Source organism: Gobio gobio, assembly GCF_949357685.1.
Source record: "Gobio gobio genome assembly, chromosome: 16".
Taxonomy (NCBI): Eukaryota; Metazoa; Chordata; class Actinopteri; order Cypriniformes; family Gobionidae; genus Gobio; species Gobio gobio.
The window spans coordinates 20,740,124-20,764,716 of record NC_137109.1 but is presented as its reverse complement, the minus strand read 5'-3'; the positions used below and the strand labels follow the sequence as shown (position 1 = coordinate 20,764,716).

The 24,593-nt window shown below is 37.4% G+C and overlaps 1 protein-coding gene across 3 annotated transcripts; it reads right to left on the bottom strand.

Moving 5' to 3' along the window:
* Positions 1 to 166: 166 nt before the first annotated feature.
* slc43a1a (solute carrier family 43 member 1a) lies at positions 167 to 20,674 on the bottom strand. Of its 3 annotated transcripts, XM_079839830.1 has the most exons (16): positions 20,576 to 20,642; positions 20,385 to 20,448; positions 14,718 to 14,875; positions 14,270 to 14,447; positions 12,491 to 12,546; positions 10,601 to 10,677; positions 8,477 to 8,569; positions 7,118 to 7,245; positions 6,850 to 6,947; positions 6,583 to 6,729; positions 6,454 to 6,489; positions 6,214 to 6,346; positions 5,770 to 5,899; positions 4,659 to 4,732; positions 4,066 to 4,189; positions 1,289 to 2,595 (listed from the first exon to the last, which is right to left on the bottom strand). In XM_079839830.1, exons 2-16 carry the CDS (start codon positions 20,387 to 20,389, stop codon positions 2,395 to 2,397), a joined length of 1,638 nt encoding a protein of 545 aa, XP_079695956.1. In that variant the 5' UTR covers positions 20,390 to 20,448; positions 20,576 to 20,642; the 3' UTR covers positions 1,289 to 2,394. The 3 variants fall into 3 exon arrangements, with proteins under 3 accessions (XP_079695955.1, XP_079695956.1, XP_079695954.1); XM_079839829.1 differs by having other exon boundaries at positions 167 to 2,595; positions 20,385 to 20,674; XM_079839828.1 differs by having other exon boundaries at positions 19,816 to 20,640.
* Positions 20,675 to 24,593: the final 3,919 nt, after the last annotated feature.

The following is a 24,593-nucleotide window of genomic DNA, read 5'->3' as shown; positions in this document are numbered from 1 at the left end:
TTTAATGTGAAATTTACATAAAATGTTGCTATTTTAATTAAACCTGTATATAAATATCATTACTAATTTCGGCAAATACTTTTTAAAATGTCCATATGTTCCCTTAAAACTGCACAACTGTAGAATAAAAACATTAGGCTATTAAAAAGTGATATTACATGCGTTTAAAAATCAGATATGATTTTATTTTGAAAAAATACACTATCTGTGGCCACTGGAGAACCCAGAACAGCTGCTTGCATATAGTTTAAGGTAAAACTGGAATTAATTAGTGTACATTAGTATTTTACTACTATGCAATTAAATAAAATGTTCATTCATTACACCACTTTACCTCTGTCTTTACACTGCAAAATATTCTTAAATCAAGATGTATTTACTAGTAAAATGACATTAGATAATTTTTTGAGTTTGTTGAGAAAGTGAGTTTTAGCTTAAAACTGGCACAATTATCTGCCAAATGGGGTGAGAAGAATTATCTTATTTCTGTTTGGGACAGAAATAAGATTTCAATCTCTCTCTATGGCTCTGATACCTACACACCACACTCTGACATCCATACTAACACACCCACACAGTTACAGCTGCATAATCTATCAAATTGGCTTTATAATATGCAAAAATAGAAAACAGGAATAAAGTTAGTAGGCTATTTGCTTTATACGCCAAACCTGAAAAAATAGTAAAAATTACCATTTTGAAGCCTTGCCAACAGAATAAAAGTTAATAAAAATAGCATTTTTGCCAAAACGATGCTAAGAGGAGGTATTTTGTGTTCCTAGTGCAAAAATGTATTTTTGAAAGGAAATGGGGATGAAATAGTAAGATTTCAATAAAAATACACACCTGTGGCAAATGTTATGCAGTTAGCATTAACAAAGTTTTCGACAAAACAAACCTGAAAAAGCCAAAAACGTCCATATAGATGCACATGGGTTAAGAAATGAAAAGCTACACACTCCATCAATTAGTGTTAGAAGAACTGTTGCCAAACATATAACATGCTAGAAACACAAAATTCACTGCGATGATGATCCAATAGCGGGCAGTGTATGGCCTACTGTAACATTATTTCTGTAATTGTAATTCCTGTGAAAATGCACTTAAATTATATTCTGATAAAAACTATAACAGTATATAAATAATACTAAGATAACATAAAATATTCCACTGATCTCAGGACTAGGTGGTCAGTATGGCTAGAATGGCAGGTACCACTAGATGGTGACATGCTCCATGAAGATAGACAATCATGACAAACTTAGATTGAAGACTCGAGCGAACCATTCAGAATAACAGTATGCATATTTTAATGTTTTTGCTATTTCAAATCTGACATTCTTGTAGTCAGTACATGGATGCTCTCTTCCTCTCGCACATCTACGTCTCCAACAGTCCCGTATGGATTTATTGCTTCCACGCCCAGAAAGATCAAATGGCTTTGGTTTCCCACATGTCTCTAATCTTGAGATTTACATTGTGACGTTCAATAATAACATAAGGCACTAGTTTCACAAATAAATGGCAAAGAATATTGACATTTGAAAGAGGCCGCTGTAAGAATGTCAATAGTTCCTAACCTTTAAAAAACCCCAGTCAACCCATCCCACAAGCGTACGGAAAATAAATGTTATGTACAGAGCACATCTACTTACAGCTCATACACATTAAATGATAAATGACAATAACAGGAATACAAAAATATAGTTCCCTTTCAATGTCTATGAAACTAAAATACACGGGGTCAAAAAAGCTGAATACACTCACATTTCAATTCTGTTGCTTTATAAAAAATCTTGTTAAATCTGCCTGAAATGTTTGCTTTGGGATAACACTTAAGGTAGTTAACTAAAAGAGGAGAATAAAGTGATACACTTTAAAAAGCTCCATTAGCAGTGTCTTTGGTGTTAGCTGAAATGCTTGTGTCGATTGTCTCTCAAGTTTTCATTCATAGGCTAAAAAGACAGAAAGAAAGGCACTATAATACACACAATAATCAACACTCTTTCTCTTCGGTGAAGGAGAACAGACGCCGAACAGGCAGAAACCGCTCCGTCTGCGAGTCCAGCGGTTGGCTGAGGTAGATCATGTCCGTCAAACACAGCCAACGTGTGCGCAGTTCAATAAATATTCTTCTAAAAACGTATGAAAGCATTGCATACTTTTCACAGGCAGATTTCGAGATTTTCAATAAAGATACTCAGTAGATCACCGAACAAGACAATACTGATCTGATGCCTGCTTTTGCGAGCGTCAACCACATGTCTTACATACAACAAAACATGAAAAAGTTGCGTGTATAATGAGGATGTCAGAAACGGTCGTCACATCTCCTGCCGCTGCGTTTGAACTGTGAAAAGTCCTGTGACAGTCGTGTGGTACTCCATTATTGGGTTAAGCTTCCTGCAGGACGTGACCGTTGCTGTGTCCGTTGGTCTGGGGCTGGCTTACAGCTTGAACAGACTCAGACTCAACAGGAATGTGCCCGTTAGCTTTTCCTTCAGCCCTCATCTGAAGAAGTTGTCTGCGATGGTAGATCAAGTATCCCGGCAACAGGAAACCAGACAGTGAGAGGATCAGAAGCACCAAGTTGATCTGATTGGATTGAAAGAAAATAAATGTATGATACTTATTTGTCAGTGAAAATACCCATTAACATAAGCCTTGCTGTCTACAGCCTACACTGAAAAAAAATGTAGGATTTACTTTGGAAGAAAATTCACTCAGAAATTGCACTCAGAAAAAGTACATAAATACAAAGAAACAGCAAGTAACATATTGAATTATACACAACATTTAGAAGTAGAAAAACGAATTAAAAACTTGAAACCTTACTAAAATATTTTTTTTGCAGCTACCTTCTAAGATGGCATCCTAACTGAAACATATAAGACACTGATGGATTTGGAACGCTTTACATCATAGAAACAGGAAATGAGAGATCCTGTGACATAACTGGTTCCAATAAAGTTTAATGTTACCAAGTTACCTATGCTGTGCATCACACAAATTAATACTTTTATTCAGCAAGGATGCTAGCCTGACAAGCTAGACCCACATCAAGATGTTGGGTCTGGGAACACACCAATGGCAGGGCTCAATCCGAGGGGCGGGATAAACGGTTGTCTTTCAAATTCCCTCTGCACGCAATAGGATAGCGCTACAACCAACCAGAGCGCTATCAGTGGTGAGACAACAATCACAAGCGTAAACTTTTGCCGTATTCGGTCGGTAAAACTCTGAACACATCTTCCTTTCTTACGAATGACTTCAGTGGCGTTCTTTGTTCTTTTCTCAAAGAAAAGCTTAACTCCAAGTCTTCCAGAGTCGCAGCCAAAGCCGATTCGAAAGACCGCTGTTCGGCAGCAGCAGCAGCTTTATGTTAAGCCCGCCCACTGACTCTATACACGATGTGATTGGACTGTCTAGAGTTTGCTTTTTCATGCTCGCAAGCCAACAGTGAGTATTAAGACGACCATGGCTGCAAATTAGATTTGCTGCTGCTAGGGTGCATCTAGATTTCTAGGCTACATGGATGCATTAAATTGATTAAAATACAGTAAAGACATTTACATTGTAAAATATTTACATAATGATGCTGAAAAATCACAGGGAAACTTATTTTAAATTGTAATAATATTCCACAATATTACTGTTTTAACTGTATTTCTGTTCAAATATATGCAGTCTTGGTGCATAAAACAGACTTTTTACATTTATTATTATTTGATAAATGGGCTATTATTATAGCTGCTTTTCGAGGACTGCTTGAAATGTTTTCAATTGGTTCAATAAAAGAAAAGAAAAAAGTATCTTATGTATCTTGACAGTTGTAACTTGTAACAATGCATTCTGGGTTTGCCCTCACCACAAAGGATTTAAGTTTTCTTACAATGCATCTTAGAAAACGTCATTATTTACTTCCTACTTTTTGGAACGGGTCCATAAAGTCTCGATAGGTAGCTCACTTCATTTTGGATTAGAGTAATTGAATTAAATATGAACTGGATCTTCTGATTCTGGAAACTTCCTAAATATAACAGGCAAAAATTGTGCATTTCTTACCCAGTAAGCATCTCCTTTCAGAGGTCCCAACATGATCATGAAGAGGGGCTGCTGCAGTAGAGCAAACACAGCACTGATCATAGACTGCAACCCGGTGAGAGTGCCAAAATGATTGGATGGGTACCTGCAAGAGAGAGAGAGAGATCTTGTTTAAAACTGTCTGCAGGTTTCTTCATTTTGTGATTGTAATGAAGCATTGTGGCATTTAATTGACAGGTCAAAAGGTGAAAATGTGATTTCATTATGGCATCATGGTCATTCTCCTGGGTGACACTAATGCCTGTCACTGGGTCTGAATTTTACACATACTCAATTCACACACAAACAGGGTAAACTTGATCCTGTCAATTGCAGTTTTATAACCATCTCATCTAATGAGCAGGATAAGTCTGTACATGCCTGTGTGTTTGAACAGGTATTTGAAGGGTAATTGAAGGTAGGAACTAGGTAGGTATGTGTGTGTGTGTGTGTGTGTGTGTGTGTGTGTGTGTGTGTGTGTGTGTGTGTGTGTGTGTGTGTGTGTGTGTGTGTGTGTGTGTGTGTGTGTGTGTGTGTGTGTGTGTGTGTGTGTGTGTGTGTGTGTGTGTACTTACACAGCAGCATACAGGCCTCCACAACAGGAGTGAATGAAGCCTCGTACCATAGTATGCAAAATGAATGACACAATCTGGACAAAGAGAACGACAGTTATAAGAATGTTACCAGGTAACATATCTACTGTGATTAAACCATTTACAGTATTACCAACTATTTACCAACGCAAATAAACTAACGCTCAAAAGTTTTGAGTCAGATTAGTTTTTGGAAAGAAATTAACTTTTATTTAGAAAAACAAAAAAAATATATATTTTAAATAATGCTGTTCTTTTGAACTTGAAAAATTCATCACATTTATGAATATACAACACACTAAAAAAACAACACTGAATAATTATCACTAATTACCAACACGATAATAATAAATATAGCTGCAAGCAGTAATTATCGGGGCCAAGCACAAAAAGGAGCAATGAGTCATGCAAGCATGACTGTGAGCTTCAGAAAAACTCCAACAATTAATAATTAAAGAAGTTTTTAAATGATTTTCATCAAAATGGCAGAAATATTACAAATACAGTCACTTGTAATATAATTAACTTGCTTATCCCTTTTGAGCAATAGGTGGGGCTGCTATCAAATTATTATTGTGTGGTCAGTGTGAGGTGACAATGAGTAAAGTTTGGGGGCAAAATGCCAAAGCGCTGCAGAGTCACAGCTTCAGAATCACGGCTTGATCTATTGAAAAAAGTTCTATTGATCAAAAGTTATTAACATAAATATAAGTGAAACTTTGGACAGTTGGTGGCACTACAGGGATTGGTAATTGGTAGCACCATTCGTAGCTTGGCCCCTAATAAATGTTTCTTGAACATCAAATCATCATATTAGAATGATTTTTGAAGGATCATGTGAAACTGAAGACTGTAATGATGCTGAAAATACAGCTTTGATCACAGGAATAAATGACATTTGTAAATAATTACAATAGAAAACATCTTAAATTGTACTAATATTTCACAATATTACTGTTTTTGCTGTACTTTTTGTTTCAATAAATGCAGCCTTCTTTCAAAAACATATATATAATATAATACTGGAATATCCACTTACAAAGTGAGCTACTTAGTCTGCTAACAGTGTGAATGAGGTGGATTAGGTTGTTACCTGCAGAGGCAGGTTGTCTATGAGTGAGAGGATTCCAAACAGAATGAGCAGCACATTTGTGAAAATGAAGGCTCTCATGGCATTGGTCAACTTCTGGATCTTTCTGTCACGCTTTGGTACAGCAACAGCTCTGGTAGGAGACAAGAAGTCAAAGAAGAAGGGATTTTATAGAACGATCAGGAGATTTGTTGTTTGTTCATTTGCTTCTTAAAGTTGTCATGAAACGATAGCTTTCCCTATTGTGACGTATATCTGAGTGAAACGGCTTCTTGAACAAGAACAAATGTAGGGCGGGACTTTATTTTGTTAATGGGGAATTGATTGGATGTTTGTGGTTTGCTATTGCTGTGATCTCATGTGATTGACAGGTGGTCCTGCCCCCTTGCCAGTAAACACGTCATCAGAGAGGAGACTACTGAGACCAGAAGAACTTAAGTTTCTTACGCTTTTTCTCTCTCCTCTGTGTTCTGATCCACCTCACACTCTTTCATCTTCCAGTCCATGATGTATCCAATCAGAGGGCAGGTGAACAGACACAAGAGCTGCAGTGTGCCAAAGATGGACGCGTAGAAACTCACTGGAAGTTAAAATATAGTTATATTCAGCACATTTATTGCAATCAGATTGCCTTAAAACCTTTGTTAGTTTGATGAATAAAACCGATAATGTGTTTAAGAGTCTCACCTTCCTGGTTAGCCACCTCCTCCAGATCTTCAGAGGCTAAACAAGACAGAAATGCTTTTTAAGTCACCTGTACAGATGGCAGGTTTAATAAATACAGTGATAATGCACAAGTTCTGTTGCTTCACTTACGATGCGGCTCCCCGTGGGTGACCATGAACTCAAGCATCTTGTTCATGGCTCCCATAAAGAAGATGATTCTCAGCTGAGTCATTCCCATAGTGATCAGACTCCACAGGAAGATGGGAGAGAACACGGAGCGACGGAACGGGACAGAAGCTGCGAAAAAGATTTCCAGGATGTCATTTTTCAGAAGCCAGGACACATCTTCAGCTACACATTCACACAAGTGTAACAAACCATCTCAAAATGTATCACTTGGTCTCAAAAGTGTCTCACATTGTGTATCCTGAGCTACAGCAGACAGTTTTTCGGTTTCTCCTGACGCCTCTTCAACTGGAGTCAATTTGTGGTTTTCAGCTGATTGCATCTTTTTTCTAAGAAATGATTGGAAAAGGAAGGAATAAGGAATTATTATTCACAAATTAAAGGTTCCAGTGAGGGTAAAGGCTGTTTTTTTTAGCAACACTATGTGACTGTTTCTGAGTATTCAGGTAATAGTTGAGGGTTATATAGATTAAACGGATTTCAAAAATGTTGTACTAACTCAATCTCTTCAGGGGTAGCAAACCCTTCTTCTGGCCAGTTCAGGAAACAGTTGAGGCAAACCAGACCTGCCAGGCCAGCCCACATCCACATGATAACAGTAAACGACACCCCGGCATCATATATCAACTGGAGAAATAGAGATAGAGACAAAGACGAGATGTAATATTGATGAGTATTTTCCATTTGTACGGCATGCTTAAATGGTCAGGAGGGGGGAAAGAGAGATTTTGCATGTCTGCAGCCTCTGGTTGATGGTATTAGGTTTTAATGAGGCTGAAGAAAGCATATGTAACACTGGGTAAAGCATGACAAAATATCAAAGAAAAACACGGTCCTAAATACACTCCAGCATTTCCCACACATTAGCAGAATATCATTAGAGTAATACTGACATAGTGAAACTTCCAGTATAACATCAGCATGTACACCTCAGACACGTTTTTATAATATTACAAAAGATTTCTACTTCTTTTGAAGCCTGAATCCTGAAAAAAAATGTATCACTGTTTCCACAACAAATATTAAGCAGCAATAAATTATTAATTATAATGATATAATTGAGCACCAATTACATCTGTCAATAATTTAGCACCAAATCATCATATTAGAATGATTTCTGAAGGATCATGTAACAGTGAAGACTGGAGTAATGATGCTGAAAATACAGCTTTGCATCACAGGAATAAATTACATTTTAAAATATATTAAAATAGACAAAAGTTAATAACATTGCACAATATTACTGTTTTTAATGTATTTTTTATCAAATAAATGCAGCCTTCACAAGAGACTTCTTTCAAAAACGTATTTAAAAAGTCTTTTTACGACCCCAAACTTATGAACACTACTGTACTTTCTAACAAACAGCAGCATGACCATTTTGTCCAGTTTTCCCATCAAGGGGTGATGAAACGATGGAAGCTTGTCTCCACCACAGAAAAAATTTAAAAGGTAACTGTGACTTTTTATCTCACAATTCTGGCTTTTTTTCCTCTAAGAATTGCATGATATAGGCCTGGTTTCACAGACACGGCTTAAATTAAGCCAGAATTAGGCCTTAGTTTAATTAGGACATTTAAGTAGCTTTTAAAAACGTGCCTTAGAATTTTTTTTTAGACAAAACAATGGCACTGAGATGTTTTAAGATATGTCAGTGCAAATTGTTTTCAGTTAGTTAAAATGGCTCAAACATGCATTTTAGTCTGGGACTAAGTCAACAAAAGATGTTGATCCAGGAACATGTGACACAGGTGTTACAGTTTCCCTCAATCTGATGCAATGTTTCATCAGAGGGTTTGATTTCGAGCACACTGAACATGTCAAACTGGTTTAACCATTATTTACACAAAAAAAATACCTTGACTCCAGGAAAGGTGACAGCCGATGATGCGTACGAGCCAATCATCAGTGACAGCACAGTGGAGCTCAGGCTTCCAAACATGTTCGGCAACTATCACAGGAAGAAAGGAAAAACACATTGTTATCAGTATTGGAAAATCATAAGATGCAGCTGATCCTACATTTGCAACAAACAAAAACGGGAAGAATAACTAGATTACTGTCACCTTCCTAAAATAATTGTAAATGAAGTCATTTTTTACAAAAAAATCACAAAAAAACTGAAACTCACAAGTCACACTCTTGACATAGGCCATTACTACAGGGGTAGACTTGCATTATCTGTTCAATTGAGGATGTGGGTTGATTTTACCAGAAGTGGCCAGCATCGTGAGGAGATGACTTATGCAAAAAAATAATTTCTGTCGAAAAATGACTGAGGCAATTATTTTAGGAAGGCGATGTTATTATATTTTCTGAATACAATGTGTGAGCACGGAAAAACTCGCCACCATGATGCTAATGCGTTCTGGGTGGCTGCTTAATGACACAAGTCAAAAGTCGAGCGAACATCACATGTCTAGCTGCCTGACTTGAATACCAATAATTAACACAATAAAGTGTGAAACGAAAACTATAAAAATATATATGCTTCTGTAAGCATGAAGTCCTGGTGTGGACTGTTTTCAAAGAACTCCCAAATTTGTTTTCCAAGAACTTTCCAAGCAGAGCTTCATTTTTCCAGACTCTTGCAAACTAACAGGGGTGTGCTAGTGTGTTTTACTACCCTGTGTGAAATGAAGAGTTTAAAAACACATACTTCTGAGAAAAAGCACATTTTTACTTCCTTGCGGTTTTCACACACAAACACAGAATGGTACAACAACCTAAAGGAACTTGTTACAGAAGGTTGCACACCTTAAATACCAGTACTTTACCCAAATGATACTAAATGTTATTTATTTCTTATAGCTCATGAAAGTTAATGGAGTTCTCAAGTATCAAATGCAAGTATCAACTTTGTTTCAGATGTTTCAAATCTCCACAATATACAGATATAAATGCTATAACATAGTTGTGGAAAGCATAGCTCAGGACATATGAAATGAGAGATAAAGTGGTGCGTCGCTGGCATAACAATGGTAGGAAAACCCATTTGCCTGAATGAGAGATGGGGCCCAATACACAACCTTGAGGTAGACCAATGGTAATTTGATCCAAAAAACATTGTAGGTGAATATTAGAATCTCTGAATTGATTTTGTTTTTTTTATCTGTGCATAGTGTGAGAATGTTGAGTGTGAGATTAGTTGGGCCCTTTGCTTAGAAGAAACATCTGAAAAGAAGATTTACACTAAAAAATGAATACTCTTCATATAATTGCTGACTCTAGGAAAAAAAATAAAAGGAATTAAAGAGATCTCATTAGTGATTGAATTTTATGATGTGTAATGAGTACACAAAATCATGGAGGTCATTGACCTGCTGATCACAAGTCAGTCCAGATAACATCATAACGACGCACAAAGTGGAACAGGGTAAATATAGTGCTCAGTGCAATATTGTCTCCATGCTGGTAGTAAATCACTGTCAAGACGCAGAGAGTCTTATGCTAAGATTTTCTCAGAAGTGTACGTCAGGATGTCATTGAATAAAAAAGCACCATGTGTTGTCTCGTGCTCTAGATGAGCAATGTGTATACACAAGGGTAAGTGTGTTTTGGCGATTGCATCTGATATATATATATATATATATATAGATAGTCATTCTTTCCCACGCCATGTGATATCCCTAAACCGATAGGAAAAATCACAATCTGTTTGTTGACAAGTGTGGGTACAATGTGTGTGCCCTTGTTTGTTTCAGCTAGAGGTTGATGGGAGGGAGAGGGCGTCAGAGAAGGCGTGTGGGCAGTTTAGCATTCTGATTGGTGGGCACTGAAAAGGATTTCCAGAATTTCTCCTTCGGTCATGTGCGCCGATCCTCTGACTGGCCCAAACACATAAATACACACATGCACACACACACACACACCTGTCTGGACAAAATAAACTTCAAAAAGCTTTGTGTGACAGCTGCACAACAAAACATGCAAATCACCACAGGTGTCCGCGACCCCGTACCATTTTCTCTTTTTTTCTTACCGTGAGAGATGTGAAGGTCAGACATATCCCTCCAAAGCCGTTGAGTGACAGAGCCAGAAAAATTAGTGCAGAGAGGACTAGAATAAAAGGCACAACCATTATTACACAATTGAAAGAGCTGTTTGGCCAACTGAAAAATGTGACAATGACTTTGATTTGATGCATTATATTTAATGTGTCTGCTGAATCCAGTAGCAAACATATAAATGCTAAATTTACTACTAAATGCTACATTTGAGACTCTGTGTAGGACTGTGAACATACATTTTATACAATATTCACTTACTTTAGTATTTGAAAAAAAAAAAGAACATTATGTGCTACCTGTACATTTTAACAGACTACTTCTGTTAATTCACCAAGTGGACTATTGCTAATCATTTGACAATGTTCATATAATGGCTAAATAATTGGCTCTGCCAATATATTGATATATTAGTAGGGCTGGGTATCGTTCAAAAACTTTCGATACCGATACCTTGACTTCGATACCGGATCCTAAACAATACTTTTTTCAATACCAATTTTATTTTACCATTTTAACAAGATCACATTACCTTAAAAAAAGGTTAATTTTTTTTTCAGTTTGTTGACTTTTTTTACAGACTCAAAGACATATAGGGTACTGGGGGGAGGAATATATGCCATAAAGCTTGCCACAAAGCACTGCCAAAAGTAGCCTAATGATTATGTATGTAAAAATAACAAGGACAAATAAAAAAAAAATTATTAATAAACTAGTGTTTTTTGAGCCTGTGTTGGCTGCAAAGAGGAAGTTGACCATGCTGACTCGTCATCTCCACAGTAGTGAACGCGTATACAGGGAAATGAACCTTTCATTTGGATTACAAAATCAAAGTATTTGCTTTTGAATTCGAATTGGTTAGTTTAAAAGTAGACATTTCAAAACTTTCTATAGGCCTATTTCTCATGTCTGTGAGGCAAGTAGCCTATATGCTGAGTTTCGGTTAATTTATGCGCTGCAGTTCCTGCAGTCGAATACGGAGCAACTTTCTGCTTATTTATTTTAAGTTATTATTTAAGTTATTTTGTGCACTCTCAAGTGCTTCAGATTTGTCGTGTTGCCGGTCTTGGCAACAATTATGTTTTCGCAAATATTGCATCGCACGCTGTTGGCATTGAGCCTGGTGAAATGTAGCCAGACTTTTGATCTTTTCCACATCTTTTATATCTATGTGAGTTGGGGCGCTCACCCCCTATTTACACGGCACGTGTGCGGCGCATCACAGCTCCGACAAGGTTTTGTTCCATCCTAGTGCTGTGGTGAGGCTGGTATAAACACATTGAGTGGCCGTGATCAGCTCCAGTGGCCATGTCAGAGCCGTAATGCACCACATACAGGGTTACAAACTACAGCCTCACATGCAAGCCACGTCTCTTGGCGTAAACTTGTGTTTTGTTTTTTTCGCCACATCCAATCATTCTGCATGCTTATTGGCTCACTGACATTGACAAGATTAACTCCATAGGTATCGGAAAACAAGACCTTTTACGATAGTCGATGGTATCGAGGCAATTCGGTCGGTGCCTAAAAAAGTATCTAACTCAATACCCAGCCCTATCTATTAGTGCTCTATATATTAAGGCAAAAACAATTAACTCAAACAAGTTGACATCAATTTACAGTAGTACAATTGTTCTATTGGGAATTTTTTTTTTCTAATAAAATAAAATAATTATTTTTTTATTCAATTTATTGAAATCCTCAACTGATTAATACTTGATTATCAAAATAGCCACTAATGAATTTTAAACAATGTGTTGTTGAATGTTAAATGTTTTTAAAAACTCCAGCAGTTATTGATTGATGATTGATCATTCCCATAATTTGAGGACTCTTGCACCTTCTTAGTGTATTAGTGTGCTCACCTTCCGGTTTATAGGCTGATACAGAGATCATCATACAAGAGACCGCAAAACATGCACTGAGAAAAAAAAATAGAATACATGAAACAAGTACAGACCAAGACAGAAATACAAATACAAAAGTGTTCTTATATGCACTTATTAGTCAGTGCTTTGAAGTGCACATGGAGGTTCATGCAGTGACTCAATGACTCAAGTGTGGCTTTCTGATGAAGTGTTGGCATTGTAATCTAAAACGTAGTAAGTGGTCAGAGCCAGGGCTCCAGACTAACTTTTTTCACTAGGAGCACAGTAGCCCCCAACTGAAAATTTTAGGGGCACAACCAGAAATTTTAGGGGCGCACACCACACCGTAAATCAACATGCTAACCAAATCTACTAATTTCCACTGTATTACTAATAGGGATCGGTATTGTTAAGGTTTTAATGGTATTATTACTCTTACCGATACTGCTTATCGATCCGGTACTTTAACAGTATTCTTAGTCTTTTTATTATACTTTATATATTTTTTATATATATAAAAAAAACATAATTTAGAACATAATTAACATGGCTTTATAATCTGAAAAGTAAAATATCTATAGCAAAAGAAACTATCTATAGCAAAAATATAAAATATCTATTTGTAAATGGACCAGTGTGCAGGCATTCGGAAGGTCTGCTAACATTAATATTACAGTAAAGAACAAATCTACAAAGAAATCTAATAAAGTAATGAAATGTAAAATAACACTGCATAGTTTTCACTGTATAAATTGATAGATTAATGCTTATAAAAGCTAAAGTTATTAATTGAAGAGATGTGAATATTTTCTATTTGCCTTTTGTTCTATTCGAATTAATGGCTCAATCGTCAGCAGGTTTATTAGACGCTGCCCCTTTAAGACCGATCAAATGTAGAACTAATAATATCATATTCTCCTATTTCTCCAAACTATTTACGACCATTTAAGATATAAACTGTTAAAATAACTACTCTCCAATCCGGTCATTTTGACACCGGCTATTTGTTGTTTATTTGATGGTTTAGATGCGCACACGAAGCCTAAAATATTAAGTGCAAGTCGGTCCATTTCGCAGCACACGCCGCCTTGAAGTTGGAAACAGCGTCTCTTGCGCGGATTATTGTGCATTTTAATAGCTCTTTATTATCAAACACATCCCGCAGTTTAGCAACAGTAGAGACTGCAGTTTACAACAATCACTGAATCTGACGTATAGTTTAGGTTTAGGGAGAAATGACAGCGCAAGGCTGTGAAGGGAAGGATGTCGTGCTCGACTGAACACGGCTATAGGAATAGTTTTACCTCATACCATCTTTTTATAATTCTTGGAAGCCAAAATCGAAAATAAAATTAGATTAATAGCACAGCACATCCCTAAAGTTTAAGCAGACTAAACTTTTGTGTAGTTCTCTTGACCATCGTCACTCATTAAGCTGACTGTGGTGTTGTGTTCGCTGGAGCTCCACGTGAGAGAGCTCGCTCGCTTTCTCTCTCTTCTGGATTGCGAATGGCAAAAATGCATCACGGACAAATGGTTTAATATTCTCTCATATAGAAACGGCTGGCAAAGATAGAATTTGCCAGACATAACGTCTATCAATTATAATTAGTAAGTGTATTTTCTTAATTTCTCCAGTACCGACATCAGGCACATTTACTGGTCGCACATGTGCGACTGGATGCAAAATTCAGTCGCACACTCTCAAATTTTAGCCGCACTTATTAAGTCGCACTCTGGAGCCCTGAGAGCATTAGTGTGTATGTGTGTGTTCACCTTCCACCGAGGCGCAGTGGCCTGGGGCCGAACCGATCCATGAGAATACCCAATGGCAGTGTGGCGGCACTGAGCAGAAATGAGCCAATGGTGAAGCCCAAGTTCAACATTTCCTCCTGTTCCACACAGCTCAGCCATTCATCTGGTTCGGTAGCGTTCACACTCTCAGTCTTATTTTCTGCAGAAAGAGAGAGAGAGAGAGAGAGAGAGAGAGAGAGAGAGAGAGAGAGAGAGAGAGAGAGAGAGAGAGAGAGAGAGAGAGAGAGAGAGAGAGAGAGAGAGAGGGGTCAATGACAGCAAGAGACAGAGACTTTATTAAGTTTTAAAGTCTCCAAGCAGTTCAGGTTTCCCAGGAACTCTGGCTCCATTTTCTTTTTGTGCTAGTTAGTGACTTGAGTTGTGATTGTGTTTGTTTCAACTCATCTGCTAGACTTCTGTAACTGATTACCTTCACACAGGTGGGAGTAAAAGCCCTCTTTTTTGAGCATGATGAGCAGAGAGCCCCAGCCCAACAACACGGCCGAACACAACAGATTCTCCAACACTGCTGTGACGGCCATCCACCAGCGCCTCCTGAATGCCTGCATTAGAGAGGGAGCCATCCTCCTTTTAAACAGAGAAAAAGAGGGTCTATTAAGTGTCTGTCATTAAACACACAGTGCCATATTTAAACAAAAAAAATCAAATTTCTGCCAATCTTCTACCTTAGCAAACATTACGGATGACAACAGGTTCTTTGGCAGCATGACAGCAACAACTCTGTACATTATGACCTTTATTTACTAGTGTAGTCTACTGAGGATTTCATTTTACAGATGTGCCAAATAGTGTGTAGTATTTTTATAGTGTTTTTGTGAGTTTAAGTCGTGTTGCTATACATATATGCAAGGAACTCTTTTCAATAAGAAACGATCCATAATGCAATGTCTTAAATAAGTAAATGCTGCGTTTTTTCTTCTTTGCGATTTATGAATTCAGATGATGTTTTCAGACAGTCATTCTGAAACACGTTTTATTTATACAGGTATTTTATACTTGTATAAATACACAGGCTGTACTATAATTCCTGTTTATACATGAATAAACTGTATAGAATACACATGTATTTTTATGTTAATTTATTTGATCAAATATACAGTAAAAATAATACTATAATGTGAAATATTGTTAAAACCTAAAATAACTTTTCTATTTACAGTTTACAGCAACTGCTTACACACAAAATCTGTTCATGTCACACGATTTTTGAAACCCCTCACTCAAAATGCTACACTTATTCACCAGGTCACACACACACACACACTCCTCACATGTTTACATATGTTTATGGTTTTGTTGTATGCTACTGTATACAACAGTAATGTTTGACCTAATAAATATTTTCTGTTTCTGCATTGCATTGGTGTTTAAAGTGTACTTGTTACCCCTCTCAGCAGATTACTTTCACTGTAGAACATTGTATTGAAATTTAGATACAAGCTTATGAAAGACCAAAGAGTGTTTACATGGTATATCCAAAAATGTACTATTATGAAAGAAGTGTTTGCCATTTGATGCAAATGCTTCATTCTGACAAGCGTTTATGGCATTTTGAATGCGGCGTTACATTTTGAAGGAGATGCGAGGCATTTCGCGTTTTGTGTGTGCAGTTTTGTGAATTGTGTGTAGAGTTATGAAAAAAGGAGACGTGTGTAAGCAGTTGGAAAAAACTTTAATATTTTTGTGGAAACTAGGGCTGGGTATCGATTCAGATGTTCCGATTCGATTCGCAAACTCTCAAACCTTTTCGATTTCGATTCTCGATTCGATTTTCGATTCTTGAACTCAACTCAATGAATATAGATTTAATACAAATACTATATTTATAAAAAAGAACAGTGAACAAGTTTACAAGAAATTAAGAGCCACAAACCTGTATATTAAACTCTTTTTATTTTAGGTACACTTGTGTACATCTCTAAATTTCAAATGCATACAATTATGTTAAATACAATACAATTGTGTTTTTATGGATATCTTGATACATTTATTCTAAAACATAAAAAAGGATATTGGATGATTTTCAGCAATTTTTCAGTAAAGGACAAGCTTTTCTTGCGATTTAGCCTACCGTCATTCAGACTCGGTCCGTTTTTATGAAGGCTTTTTCCTCCAAGGAATCTGTGCTTTGATACGTGCCCCGGATGATGCATTATATTTCGTCACTATCTCTGTTATTTGCGTGCCTTCCTTAGATGCGATTGCCATTCGATTTTATCTCTGCGACAAGCATATATGCGATACTGGGCAGGATCGACTGGAAACCCCCGGGACAGAGAACCGGGGCGGATCGAACGAGACCAGTTGAAACTTTAACCAGCTATATCTCGGAAACGCGCCGGCGAAACCGTCTGTAATTCGGGTCGATCGTAGTGCCTGATGAGGCCTTTCGAGGATCGAGGTTCAATGTATCCTTGCTGAATAAAAGTATTAATATCTTTCCAAAAAAAGTCTACTGACCCCAGACTATTGAACTGTAGTATACGAATGATTTCTACTCGAAAATTATAGAGCAGTTGCATTTATTCTGTCCTGGCAAAATGTATGGGAAGAATTGTAAGCAAACATGTTATGTTATCAGTGAGTAATATTTTATACTTTATAGTAAAGCATTTTGGGGACTCTAAATCGTATGCACAGGCACTTTATATTGATTTTACCTCAGCTTTTAATACAATGCAGGTTCATTTGCTTTTACCACGTCCTTATAATGTGAATATAAATTCTGCATTGATACATTCAGGATCAAAGATTTCCTTTCAGATCGGCTACAGAGAGTTTTTGAATCACTTGCATATTTTCAAATGAAGTGGTAAATATAGGGGCACCACAGGGTTGTGTGTTGTCAGTTGTCACAACTCATATTCTCAATATATACCGATGAGCTACAAATGAAGACATCTGGTCTCTTTAAGTATGCTGATGATATGTTGCTGGTGCAACTTTGCTCAAAGAGTAAATTAATGAGTGAGCAAACCCATTTTAAAATGTGGTCGTTCTTGAAGATTGGTGCAAATTGAGTGCTTTGCACATAAATGCAAGGAAAACAAAAGAGCTGATCTTCAATGTTAATTGGTGAACACCATGTGTTAGGGAAACTAAAGTTAAATGATCAGGCTGTAGAGATTTGGATACAAGTTTTAGTTTGGGTAAAAATGCAGACAATATTTTAAGGAAAGCAAGTCAGAGGTTGTTTCTTATGCGTGAACTGAAGAGCTTTGATTTTAGGGGCCGTTAACATGACACCGTTTTTAACTTAAAACCGAAAACTTGCATTTTGGCCATTCATTTACACAAAATGGGTTCCAAGTTTTTGAAAATGATACTGTTATTGTCTCCATGTAAGCTACAAAACCAGTGACGTCTAGGCATACGTGTTACTTATGTGTATGTAAATGATTGAAGCCAAACAAGAATTTCCACATTGATGGACAATAAATTTCAAACTATCTAGCCCATTTAAGTTTAGCTAAAGGTCTTAAGACAAATACATTTTTTGAATAAAAAAATTCAAATGTCATTTCCATCTCAGAATGATCATGACATTTCAGAAAATGGAGACTTGGCCACTGTTGGACATTGACAAGAAATAGTGAGAATGTGAGGCCTTCATTCTTGTAAAAGAGAGACACGCCTAACCCTAATATTTGCGACAACTTACTACCACAGTCAAAAAGCTCTATAAACAGGGGTGTGTCCAATCAATTTGCATTGGCTGCCATTTGCGAAACAACTTGAAATAAACCACCAGCGATACAAATCACACACGATGTTATATAATAAATTAGAACCCTTAATTTGTTTTTTAAATCAGAGCCTATGTCCGAAAGGCAAGGCAAATGTGTTTCCTCTGATTATTGAGATTTTAAAAAAGGTGAGTCCAAGTTTTTGTTTGTAAACCAGGTCAACTTATTCCATGACATGACTGCAAGGGATCGGTCATTATAACTTGAATGACCAAAACACTCACTAACACACACACACACAATCAAGTGAGAAAGAGATAACAGTAAGGGCGGGAGAATACAGGCAATACAAAGAGGGAGCCAGAACATAGAGAGAAGAAACTGCAGGGATCTCAGCAGGACATTGATTCAGCGTGTTGTGTTTAATACGATTAGACGCAGTCCACTAGATGTCTTTGTCCTCAACAGACAGGCTTACGGGAGGATTTTTTTTGGTAACTCACACGGTGGCACGTGCTCGAAATAATCTCCACTCATATTCTCCATTCTTCACATCTAGGCAGATCACAATCTTCAATTTCAATTTAGGTCAGTTGGCCGTGTTTAGTGAAAACATTAGGTATCTACTTACTGTAAACCTCTTGGCACACAGGTGTGTTTACCACATTTTACACATTGCACGGTTAAAAAGTAACTATTAACAGCTCCGTCCAGTTGTGCGTCATTAGACTGGAACAATTTACGTTCTGTGTGTGTTTACAGGAGACCACAGAGGTCCTCTAAGGTATGCCTGTTCATTACTCTCTGAGCAGAGAAATGAAGGATGGCCCCTATAAAATGCTGGCCCTGTGAATTACAGTTGACCCTAGTGTGTGTACAAGAGCAGAACCATCTTTCTCTAAATGTTTATAAGCAGAGAATGCTTTAATAAAGTTCAAGTGACAACGGTGAGTGAAGTTTCGGGAGCATTTCAAGATTGGTTTCCCCAAAAATAAAAATTACCCTATGATTTACTCACCCAGACGAATACAATCGGAGTTATATTAAAAAATGTCCTGGCTAATCCAAGCATTATAACCAAAAAGTGCATCCATCCATTATAAACGTACTCCACACGGCTCCGGGGGGTTAATAAAGACCTACTGAAGTGAAACGAGCGGTTTGTGTAAGAAAAATATCCGTATTTAACACATTATAAATTTAAATTAAGTAAATCCTTCCGTATTCAACTTACGAATAAAGCATAACCAGCATGACGTCAGACGTAGCATAAGCATTTTGAACTGTCCTGAACAGACCGTTCACTTCAGAAGGCCTTTATAAACCCCCGGAGCCGTGGAGTATGTTTATGATGGATGAATGCACTTTTTTTGGGCTTCAAATTTTGGCCTGCCATTTAATGCTTGGATTAGCCAGGACATTTTTTTAATAAAACTCTGATTGTATTCGTCTGAAAGAAGAATGTCATATACACCTTGAGGGTGAGTAAATCATGGGGTAATTTTCATTTTTTTGGTTGAACTATCCCATTAAATGTGCCACTGACTTTCCATTTTAATCAAATCTTTAGAATCCTTAATGCTGTCTGGTAGCAATATAATTTAATATTGTCGTGCCCTCCTCTGGTGAGGAATCAAATCTTTTAAATGGCCAAATCTTCCATGCTCACACACAGTAACCGAATTGAGTCTTTTTGAGAGGATACTTTTTATGGAAGAGACTACATGACTTTTAAAACTGACTGAGTGACATGTGTGTAGTGTGTTCCACCTTTATCATACACAATGGAATCAAGTTGTTCGAATAATCGAATCGACTCACTGAAGATCCATTCATATCCGTAACTCAGCGGGGGAATGGCTTTCTGGTCTAGACATACCCCATCCGGAGGCTGACACGCTGAGAGTTTTGCCCTCGCTGTTCCCCCTGAGGACAAAGAGTTCGGCTTCCTCGGCTTGTCCCAAGGAGAAACAACTTCAGTGCCTACTTTCTCGACGGGATTAAACAAACTTTTTTCCCATTACCCGGTGAGATGCTCGAGGTCGCGCCATATGCTTTCCACAACTAACTTACAATAAACATGCCTGCCACTTTACACCCACCCTAAAGTAGAAAGATAACTCATTTAAAATACATTTGAGCATATTTAGAATACAACTAATGGGAATTTTCCGTTTATGAAAAAGAAAATATTTTAGAAATAATAAAACACAGAAAACTCAGACTAGGAACTTCGCCACGTGTCTGTATTTGTAGTTACCAAAGTCTCTATTTACATTACGTTAGTGTAAAAAAGATGAACCCATCAACCCGCGAAACGCGTGTTTGTTCCTGTATCTTTTACTTTTCTATAAAAGTATGATAGCATACATTTCATTTAAAGGACTTACTTCATTCCTGTGTTATTTCCAAATGTCAATCGAACGTTGTTTCCTGGTTATCTCGGGTTTCGCGCTAAAAACATAAGACGGATAACGTTACTACTAATTCTACTGTTGCCGCCGAAGTCGACTTGATAGTGGAGTTATCTGGCCCGAGCTTCTGTGTCTTGTGCCCTCGCTCCAGTGGTCTTCTTACTAACCTCCAGTATTTAACAATGACAATGAGCAGCACCCTCCTCCTCCCTGTCCCCCCTTTCTCTCTGCTGTGCTCGTGCTCGCTCCAGTCCTCACCTCAGCTCGGGTGCGCGTAACGTAGCCTACTTTTTACATTCAGTCACTGTTCTTACACTATTACTATCTGGCTAATAATAATAACCATACCCTTACAAAACAGTTAGTTAACAGTTATGACTATAACAATCCCGAATTAAAACATTGAGTATTTCTTCTACATCTATAAAGAGGCTGCCACTGTTTTAATTTAGTGAATACGTAACTATGGCATTTCAACGAACATTGTTACCATGGTAACTTTAGGATTTCAGTTTAGAAGATCATATAGGTCTGAACAGTAAGCAGACTACATTAATATACTTGTGTAGTGTTATTATACTTATATAACACTTTTATTATTTTATAGGCTATGTATAGCCTAATTATTCATTTAAACAGGCTAGTTATTATTGGGACATTGACCATTAGCCTCAAAATATCCAATCATTAAAAACCCACAACGATATCATTAAATATATAAATTATGCAGATTAATTACGTAATGTGTGGATTTTCAAGGTTGTCATCCCTGCTGATAAAACATGACATTATTAGTGATGTCAAACTGATCACAAAAGAAGAGGTTGAATTTAGCAAATATTCTGAATTAAAGATGTATGAAGGATATACTAGCTTACATGATAGGCTATAGGCTAGCCTATATCATTCAAAACATTTGCTAAATTCTAGCCATTCATTGAAGTAAAATAATTGAACCTGAGTGGGAAATCACATTATGAAATAAATGTTTTTCTCCAAAAATCTGGTTGTCCACAATTATTGGCCCTCCTAGAATTTTTTATGAGAAGGCTATAATATCTCTGAAGTATATTGAAGCATTTTCAGTGTCACACAAGATAATAATTAGCCTTAAATTAGTATTGTCTTCATTTAAAATTCAGTAAATGGTTAAACATTTATTTGTCTTACATGAACCGATATAAAAACTGCTTTGTTATTAGAATTATTTAAATAAAAAAATTACATTTGACCCAAATCTCAAAATTGGATGAATAAATAACACATTTTATAAATTAAAAAGAAAATCATAAATAATATATTATATAATATTATATATTTTGTCTATTTTAATAAATGACAATCATTTTAATAATGTATATATTTCTAAAAGCATAGGATACATTTTGTCACTGAAAACCATGTTGAATGTTCTCCAAATAAGGTGTGACACCATATCCTGATTTTAAATTGGGCAATTCCACAGACAAGTTTAATTAGTTGAAGGACCCCATTCAATGTCATACTGAAGCCCATGACATGTGCACATGGTAAGATTTTGTCTCAAAATTGTTCAAATATTTAACTTTTTTGGAACTACTATAAAAGTGTTAAGTTGTGTTGTCCTTTGGTGCGACACGCCTATATTCTTAATTGTTGCCTTGTCACACAATAGGACACATTTCAGTAAAAAACAAAAAAACAAAACAGTGAATCAGACTTCACACTACAGAATAATATTTTTTCTTCAAAAGTGGTGTTTGCATTTTTACTGCATATTTAAATATTATGCAGGGAGAGGAAGATGAAAGGAAGATGAAATTGTCCAGCCATAACTTCCTGTTCCACAGGAGTATAAAATGAGGAAACAAAAATCCCTTAATCATCCTTCACAATGAGTAAAGCCAAAGAATATAGTTCTGATGTGCAGCAAAAGATTGTTGTTGAGCTTCACAAAATAAAAAGTGGCAAGCTAAAGCATTGAAAATCCCAATTTCCACCATCAGGGCAATAATTAAGATTCAAGATTCAAGAGTTTTATTTGTCACATACACAGTTATATACACAATATACAACTGGCAGTGAAATGTAAACAGGTCCGCTCCATGGACAGTGCAAATAACAGTTACAAGAAATTAAAATAGAAATAGAATAAAATTAGAATAAAAAGTATTAACATAAGTAGAATTATAAATAAATCAAGTAAAAGATAAAAATAGGAAATAAGATAAAAATAAAAATATAAAAAAATAAGTGGATAAGTGAGATAAACTGTAGACTTAGAAATAAGTGGTTAACATAAATATATATATATGTATATATAAAGAAGTATAATGTGCAAGGTTTATTACAGGTTGTTACGCAGTAACAATAGGAAAGTACAGTGCAGTGCAATGGCAGTATGTGGATGTTAATGTTTAAACTGGATGTTTATGTGTGTGCGGGGGTGAAGTGAAGTCACGTGACTGAGTTCAGGAGTCTGATGGCCTGGGGGAAGAAACTCCTCCTGAGTCTTTCAGTCTTTGCCATCATGCTACGGAAGCGCTTACCAGATGGCAGCAGGGTGAAGTGAGAGTTTGCAGGGTGATTAATGTCTCTGATGATTTTAGTAGCTCTACCTCTGCAGCGTTTGGTGTAGATGTCCTGCAGAGACGGGAGAGCTGAGCCTGAGATGCGCTCGGATAAGCGCACCACTCTTTGCAGGGCTTTGGAATCGTGACTGGTGCTGTTCCCGTACCACGCTGTGATGCACTGAGTCAGGACACTTTCTATCGCCCCTCGATAGAAAGTTTTCAGGATGGCTGGTGAAACCCTGAATTTCCTCAGCTGGCGCAGGTGGTACAGTCTTTGCCTGGCTTTTTTCACCTGTGTCTGGATGTGTGTAGTCCAGGTCAGATCCTCGGAGATGTTCACACCCAGGTATTTGAAGCTGCTCACTCTCTCTACCGGTGTCCCGCTGATCATGAGAGGGGAGTATGACCGATGCTGTCTCTTCCTGAAGTCCACAATCAGTTCTTTGGTCTTGTTAACATTCAGAGAGAGACAGTTGTCCTGGCACCATGATGTCAGTTGCTCCACTTCGTCCAAGTATGCCGTCTCATTGTTGTTGGAGATGAGACCCAGGACAACAGTATCATCAGCAAACTTGATGATCGAGGTGGAGCTGTGTGTGGACAAACAGTCATGGGTGTAGAGAGAGTAGAGCAGGGGACTCAGCACACAGCCCTGTGGAGCTCCAACACTCAGGGTGATGGAGGTGGAGGTGAACTGGCCTACTCTCACCGCCTGGGGTCTGCCAGTGAGGAAATCTTCAATCCAGAGGCAGAGAGAAGAATTCAGGCCTAGATCCAGGAGTTTGTGTGTTAGCTTAATGGGAACTATGGTGTTAAAGGCTGAGCTATAGTCAATAAATAGCAGCCTGACATAGTTCCCACTTTTGCTGTCGATGTGAGTGAGGCAGGAGTGAAGGACGTGAGAAATGGCATCTTCAGTCGATCTATTGGGACGATAGGCAAACTGAAGAGAGAAAGTTCCAATCAACAGAAGATGTTACGAATCTGCCTGGAAGAGGACGTGTGTCTATATCGTCCTAATGCATGAGAGGAGGAGAGTTTGAGTGGACAAAGACTCTCCAAGGATCACAGATTGCAGAGATTAGTTGAGTCTTTCTGACCGAAAGACTAAAACAATTATCAAACTATAACCTTGTTTGGGAGGGTTTCAAGAAAAATCCTCCTCGCTCATCCAAAAACAAACTCCAGCATATTGAGTCGTCAGACACGACTGGAACTTTAGACGGGACCTGGTTCTGTGATCAGATGAAACTAAAAAAGAGCTTTTTGGCAGAAAACCCAGCATATGGATTTGGTGCAAACAGGGATAAAAAGTACCCCATAGCACATTTAAATACCGCTGGATCTTTAATGTTGTGGGCCTATTTTTTTGCTGGAGGTCCTGGACATCTTGTTCAGATACATGGTATCATGGATTCTAGCAAATACCAACAGATAGAAAATCAAAACCTGACGGCTTCTGCTAGAAATCTTATAATGGGCCGTGGTTGTTCCATCAAGGCAAAGATCCAAAACATCAAAATCAACACACAAATGTGTCACTGAGCACAAAATGAAGCTTCTGCCATGACCGTCCCAGTCCGCTGACCTGAACCCTATAGAAAATGAGTGACTGAACTGAAGAGAAGCAGCA